Source organism: Esox lucius, chromosome 7, assembly GCF_011004845.1.
Source record: "Esox lucius isolate fEsoLuc1 chromosome 7, fEsoLuc1.pri, whole genome shotgun sequence".
NCBI classification, from domain to species: domain Eukaryota; kingdom Metazoa; phylum Chordata; class Actinopteri; order Esociformes; family Esocidae; genus Esox; species Esox lucius.
Window position 1 is genome coordinate 49559136 of NC_047575.1, and position 7500 is coordinate 49566635.

At 40.1% G+C, this 7500-nt stretch overlaps 1 protein-coding gene across 1 annotated transcript in view; it reads right to left on the bottom strand.

Moving 5' to 3' along the window:
- Positions 1-1160, bottom strand: part of pitpnab (phosphatidylinositol transfer protein, alpha b) — a 32321-nt gene extending 31161 nt beyond the window's left edge. The window contains exon 1 of the mRNA XM_013131742.4: positions 751-1160. Within this exon, the coding sequence (XP_012987196.2) occupies positions 751-767 (17 nt within the window). The 5' untranslated portion in view covers positions 768-1160. The remainder of the gene's footprint in view (positions 1-750) is intronic.
- Positions 1161-7500: the final 6340 nt, after the last annotated feature.

The window sequence follows — 7500 nt, forward strand, 5'->3', positions numbered from 1 at the left end:
GGAAAATGACTGACTGCTGGAATTCCCCCGGGAATAGAGGGACGTCGGTACAACGGTTTGATGTTCTTCCTCAGACGCTCCATCTCTCCAGCTCTACACACTGACTACATTCCTCGGTCCTCCATACCTCCGCTAGCTAGCAGAAAGCTATTTCTGTAGTTTCACCTTCACCGCGCGCATCAATAACACTACGGTGGCGCGAGGAGAGGACCGACGCTGTGGCACGCACGTTTGCTCCAGTCCTCTGGTCCCTAAAACGTTAACAACCAACGGGTTCCCTGTCACTACCGTTACCATACGTTTCTGGTTTGGCTTATTCTCGTTCCCTAACACCGATACCTAACGAAACCGCGTCATTTCTTATAATAAACGGTGGCAGGCCGTTACTAAAGCCTAAGTGAAGGGCACCGCGGCGCCGAGCCGGCTGCTGACGGATTGGATTTTAATAACACCGTATAAACGGGATATAAAACATTTGCTATAATGACCAAAAAATAAATTACAATTTAGTTAAGTTTTTTTCCAAATGAAATGCTAGCTGAGACCGTCAAAGTCAGGGATGTCAGTACCAGCCAACGCGACGCGCGCCTGTAATACCTCTCTCTCTCTCTCCCCCCACCTCTCTCCCAGTTTCTCTCTTCCCTCTTCTATCCCTCCCTTTCTCTGTGTAGCCGTTGGCCACAATGTCAGCAGCGCTGCCGTGCGGATGGTAAAGCTCACAGAGAAAACAGACACAGCGATGGTACTTACAATTCCTTAATAAGCATTGTGGTGGTCCTACGTGCTTCTCACGACTCGCAAGGGACGGTTGGCGTTCCGTTAGGATCCCGAACAGTATATTTCCCTCCTTCGGACTGACTCTCGTCCTCTCCCACCTCCCCCCTCTATGTCATTCTCTGCCTCTCGTTTCTCTATTTTCCTCAAATTCACTTCCTGATTGGGGCCGAAGGGGGCGCGGCGCCTCGCACGGTAACTACAACCGTGTGTGTCGTCACGCTGGCAAGATGACGTCTAGGGAGATCACCGTAACACCGAAACGATTTTGTTGCAGCCTTGGGGTCTGAATAGGCGCGAGGAGGATCATAGAATGTTGCCAGAACAGGATGGTCCATCCTATGGTGATGTCACAACAGCTGTTGAGATAATCCTTCTAGCTGATGGAGATCGCGGGATGGCTCAGTACGTGTGTTTGTGCGTCTGTTTATGTTATGTAAAGAGTGCAGTGTTGGCTGGCTGTATTCCTCTGAGTCTATCATCATCACCTACCCCTCTCTCTTGTTTATCTAACCTCGCCCTCTCTGTTCTCTCTGTTCTCTTTCCCTCTTTTTCTCTGATACATGTGTTTTCTGGGTTACCAGACAAATAGTCACGAACCTCCAGATAAAATAAAGAGATATGGACACTAACCCATTAGATAAAATAAAGAGATATGGACACTAACCCATTAGATAAAATAAAGAGATATGGACACTAACCCATTAGATAAAATAAAGATATATGGACACTAACCCCTCATGTATAACTAAGAGAAATGGACACAAACCCATCAGATAAATAAAGATATATGGACACTAACCCCTCATATAAAATAGATTCCCTGTTATACTGACCTTGGTCTGACTATAAGTTAATCAGGGTGTTTTGACATGGCCATAAAGTCGTTAACTCTCTCTAAGCACGCAGAGCATATTTTGCAATTAGAAAGACAACATATAAACTCAATCCCCCAATTGGAATTTGGCTGAAATTATTTGACTCTGTCATATCTCCAATCCTTTTGTATGGCAGCGAAATCTGAGGACCCCTTAACAATTTAAATGATACATCTTGGGACAAAAGCACAAGTGAAATGTTACACTTGGAATTTTGTAAAAATATCCTTGGTGTTCACAGAAATTCCTCTAACTTAGGATGTAGGGCAGAACTCAGGAGATTCCCCTTAGCACTCAATATTGAGAAAAGAGCCACTACATTTTGGATTCACCTAACACAATGTGATCCAGAATATTATCAAAGGGCCTTTATGTACAAACACAACAAGCCTGAGAGTGACCCTTTAAAGCAGTTGGCCCAGAAGCATCAGCTAAATCCAAATATTAGACCTTCAGTAACAAAACTTAAAGAAATTAAAACCTCTTTCCAGAATGCTTACACAAACCACTGGCAAAATGAAATTAAAGTAATCAAAAACTTCAATGTTACCAATTTCTAAATAGAGATATAAAGTCAGCACAACCCCTCATACACATCAAATAATATAAAAAAGAAAGATGTACAGAATCAGTAACCATAGCCTGGCTATAGAGACAGGACTCAGTGATCATAGCCTGGCTATAGAGACAGGACTCAGTGATCATAGCCTGGCTATAGAGACAGGTCTCAGTGACCATAGCCTGGCTATAGAGACAGGACTCAGTGACCATAGCCTGGCTATAGAGACAGGACTCAGTGACCATAGCCTGGCTATAGAGACAGGACTCAGGGATCATAGCCTGGCTATAGAGACAGGACTCAGTGATCATAGCCTGGCTATAGAGACAGAACTCAGTGATCATAGCCTGGCTATAGAGACAGGACTCAGGGATCATAGCCTGGCTATAGAGACAGGACTCAGTGACCATAGCCTGGCTATAGAGACAGGACTCAGTGATCATAGCCTGGCTATAGAGACAGGACTCAGTGATCATAGCCTGGCTATAGAGACAGGACTCAGGGATCATAGCCTGGCTATAGAGACAGGACGGCTTAAAAAAACATGGGTGGTCAGAGAAGAGAGATTTTGTAAACACTGTGATTCAAGAGAAGTTGAAAATGAACAGCACTTCCTCCTCTACTCCTCTACGTATGAGTCAATTAGAGATATCTATTTATTGAAATTTAAAGAAGTTATTGCTAGTTTTATGGAACTATCTGCTGAGGAGAAAATGTGCATTCTCTTGGGTGAAAGTATGGAAACAATAGACCAAGCAGTATTTATAAATTGATTTGCATTTTAATGAGGGAAATAAGTATTTGATCCCCTCTCAATCAGAAAGACTTCTGGCTCCCAGATGTCCTTTATACAGGTAACGAGGTAGTGCTCCTAATCTTAGCTTGTTACCTGTATAAAAGACACATGTCCACAGAAGCAATCAATCAATCAGATTCCAAACTCTCCACCAAGGCCAAGAGCTGTCCAAGGATGTCAGGGACAAGATTGTAGACCTACACAAGGCTGGAATGGGCTACAAGACCCTTGCCAAGCAGCTTGGTGAGAAGGTGACTACAGTTGGTGCGATTATTCGCAAATTGAAGAAACACAAAAGAACTGTCAAGGGGAGAACTTGGTAAAAGTGTTGTGGTCAGATGAGACCAAAATCGAGGTCTATGGTATCAACTCACCTCGCCGTGTTTGGAGGAGGAGGAATGCTGCCTATGACCCCAAGAACATCATCCCCACTGTGAAACATGGAGGTGGAAACATTATGCTTTGGGGGTGTTTTTCTGCTAAGGGGACAGGACCACACCACATTAAAAGGACGATGGACGGGGCCATGTACTGTCAAATCTTGGATGAGAACCTACTTCCCTCAGCCAGGGCATTGAACATTAGTCGTGGGTGGGTATTCCAGCATGACAATAACCCAAAACACACGACCAAGGCAACAAAAGAGTGGCTCAAGAAGAAGCACATTAAGGTCCTGGAGTGACACTTGGTGGCAAAACCTAACTATAAGGGTTTTGCCACCAAGTACTAAGTCATGTTTTGCAGAGGGGTTGAATACTTGTTTCACTCATTAAAATGCAAATCAATTCATAACATTTTTGACATGCGTTTTTCTGGATTCTTTTGTTGTTATTCTGTCTCTCACTGTTCAAATAAACCTACTATTAAAATTATAGACTGATAATTTCTTTGTCAGTGGGCAAACGTAAAAAATCAGCAGGGAATAAAATACTTTTTTCCCTCACTGTAGATGTCTGATTATTGTTATTTATTTGTATATTCATGTATACAAATGAATATGTATATTCTCTGTAAAACTGTCAATTTTATTTGGTATACAGCATTCATTTATTTTGATTGTGCTTTTATAGTTTCATTGTATTTATTTATGTACTGTATCACTATAGCTACCTAAACATGTTCGCTTTGGCAACAGTGGCAACCATCCATGCATGCGAATAAAGCACCTAGTGAATTGATTTGATATAGACACTAACTGCTCCAATAAAAAAGGAGAGATTGAAACTGACCCCTCAGATAAAATAACAAGATACAGACACTAACCTCTCAGATAAAATGAAGAGATATAGATACTAACGGCTCCGATAATAAAAGAGTTGTGGACACTAACCTCTAAGATAAAATAGAGATACAGACAATAACCCCTCAGATAAAATAAAGAGATACAGACAATAACACCTCAGATAAAATATAGAGATACAGACAATAACCCCTCAGATAAAATAAAGAGATACAGACACTAACCCCTCAGATAAAATAAAGAGATACAGACACTAACCTTTCAGATAAAATAAAGAGGTACAGACACTAACCTCTCTTATAAAATAAAGAGATATAGACACTAACACCTCAGATAAAAGAGATACAGACACTAACCTCTCAGATAAAATAAAGAGATACAGACACTAACTCGTCAGATAAAAAAAGAGATACAAACACTAACCTCTCAGATAAAATAAAGAGATACAGACACTAACCTCTCAGATAAAATAAAAAGATACAAACACTAACACCTCAGATAAAATAAAGACATACAGACACTATCCTCTCAGATAAAATAAAGAGGTACAGACACTAACCCCTCTGATAAAATAAAGAAATACAGGCACTAACACCTCAGATAAAATAAAGAGATACAGACACTAACCTCTCTGATAAAATAAAGAGGTACAGACACTAACACCTCAGATAAAATAAAGAGATACAGACACTAACCCCTCAGATAAAATGAAGATATATTGACGCTAACTGCTCCGATAAAAAAAGAGATATAGACACTAACCTCTCCGATAAAAAAAAAGAAATACAGACACTAACCTTTCAGATAAAATAAAGAGATACAGACACTAACCTCTCAGATAAAATAAAAAGATACAAACACTAACACCTCAGATAAAATAAAGACATACAGACACTATCCTCTCAGATAAAATAAAGAGGTACAGACACTAACCTTTCAGATAAAATAAAGAGGTACAGACACTAACCCCTCTGATAAAATAAAGAAATACAGGCACTAACACCTCAGATAAAATAAAGAGATACAGAAACTAACCTCTCTGATAAAATAAAGAGGTACAGACACTAACCTCTCAGATAAAATAAAGAGATACAGACACTAACCCCTCAGATAAAATGAAGATATATTGACGCTAACTGCTTCGATAAAAAAAGAGATATAGACACTAACCTCTCCGCTAAAATAAAGAGATACAGACACTAACCCTTCAGATAAAATAAAGAGATACAGACACTAACCTCTCTGATAAAATAAAAAGATACAGACACTAACACCTCAGATAAAATAAAGAGATACAGACACTAACCCCTCTGATAAAATAAAAAGATACAGACACTAACTCGTCATATAAAATAAAGAGATACAGACACTAACCTCACTGATTAAATAAAGAGATACAGCATGTGGACTAACCAGTGCGTTTGCAACACCATTCCTTCTTTGAGATTTCTAAAAGAGAGAACCCTAAGAAGTCACCAGGGCTAGATGGCATTCCAGGCCATGTCCTCAGGGGATGCGCTGACCAACTAGCAGAGGTTTTCACCTCCATATTCAACCTCTCCCTGTCTCTTTCTGTAGTCCCCTCCTGCTTCAAACAGACAACCATCTTCCCTGTACCGAAAAAACCTTCCATCACCTGCCTGAATGAATACCACCCTGTAACACTGACCTCCACCATCATGAAGTGCTTTGAGTGGCTGGTCAGAACTCACTTCTGCACCACCCTTCCTGACACCTCAGACACCTTTCTAGATCTACTGACGACACACACCGCCCTCTCCCACCTGGAAAAAGGCAACACATACGTGATGATGCTGTTCATGGACTTCAGCTCTGCTTTCAACACTGTTGTTCTCTCCGTGCGAGGCAGCTACCATACACGATACATGAAACATCATCAAAGATCACAGCCACTCAGGCTATGATCTGTTCACACTGCTGCCATCTGGTAGAAGCTACTGGAGCATCAGGGCACTTCCAGACTCACAGTTTTTTTCCCTCAGGCCACCTGGCTCCTCGACCAGTAACACTGATCCATGATCATACTGATCACACACAAACTTTCCAGATGCTCTGATGTCCTTTCAGGTACTTTTAATGGGCCTCTTTTATAAGCATATTACACTCAAATGTATCTATAATACTCAATACTGCTACCATAGTGTTCATAGTCCCCCACCCAAATTTTTTTTTTATGCTAGTTTACAAAATTACAAAAACTAGCATACATTTCTGAAATGTATGCTAGTTTACATTTTAATTTATATTACGGCCATACTTGCTGTATCTACAATATTCAATACCACTACCAATATTGCTGCCAGTTTATAGTACTCTTTAAACTGCTGCTATGTACAGTGTTATGTATATTTTTGCTGTGTATAAACTTTTCACCTTAAATTCTCACTACGTAATTCATAAGCTTGTTACACTCATATGTATCTATAATATTCAACAACTCCACCAATTGCTGCTAGTTTTACACTGTATGTTACTGCCATACTTGCCATATCTATAATATTCAATACTACTACCCAGATTGCTGCTAGTTTACAGTACTCTTTTTATTTTTAACTGCTGCTTGGGTACAGTGTTATGTATATTTTAGCTTTATTTTATTATGATACTTTTCAGGGGGTCTGTCTGTATTTTTGCTCATATTTTCTTCTTAATTCTCACTACGTAGTTGTCGGGTGCCATGTCACAAGAATGTCATTGTGCAGGATAATGCTGTGTTGTTCGGGGCATTTGACAAATAAACCTTGAAACCCGGAAACCAAACCATTTAACATGAATTGAGATGTGGACACAAAACACTAATATAAAATGAAGAGATATGGACAAACATTAAAACCAGTATATTCCAGTATTATTATATCAGGATATATAGCATACACTGTGCATTTCAAAAGTCTACAAATCCTTATTGAAATGTAGATTTTGCAGATGTAAAGGCTGGAATCAAGACAAATCATGTCAGACCTTTTTTTCACCCTTAATAAGACCTTGTAACCAACAATAATTAAGTGGAAAAAAATTTACTGGAAGAAAATTCAAATGACCAGTACAGATCAGAAGACGGATATAATAAAAGGCACTTGGAGATCACTCTGAATATTTAGGAAGTGGGGGCAAGGTGGCACCACCAGGACATTGCAGATCGGGATAGTCGCAGGAATTTGGGACGCTGGGGGTCCCTTCACCACAGGGTTTAGGTAGTCCGTTTGTAGGTCGGCGATATGCATGTCATTTC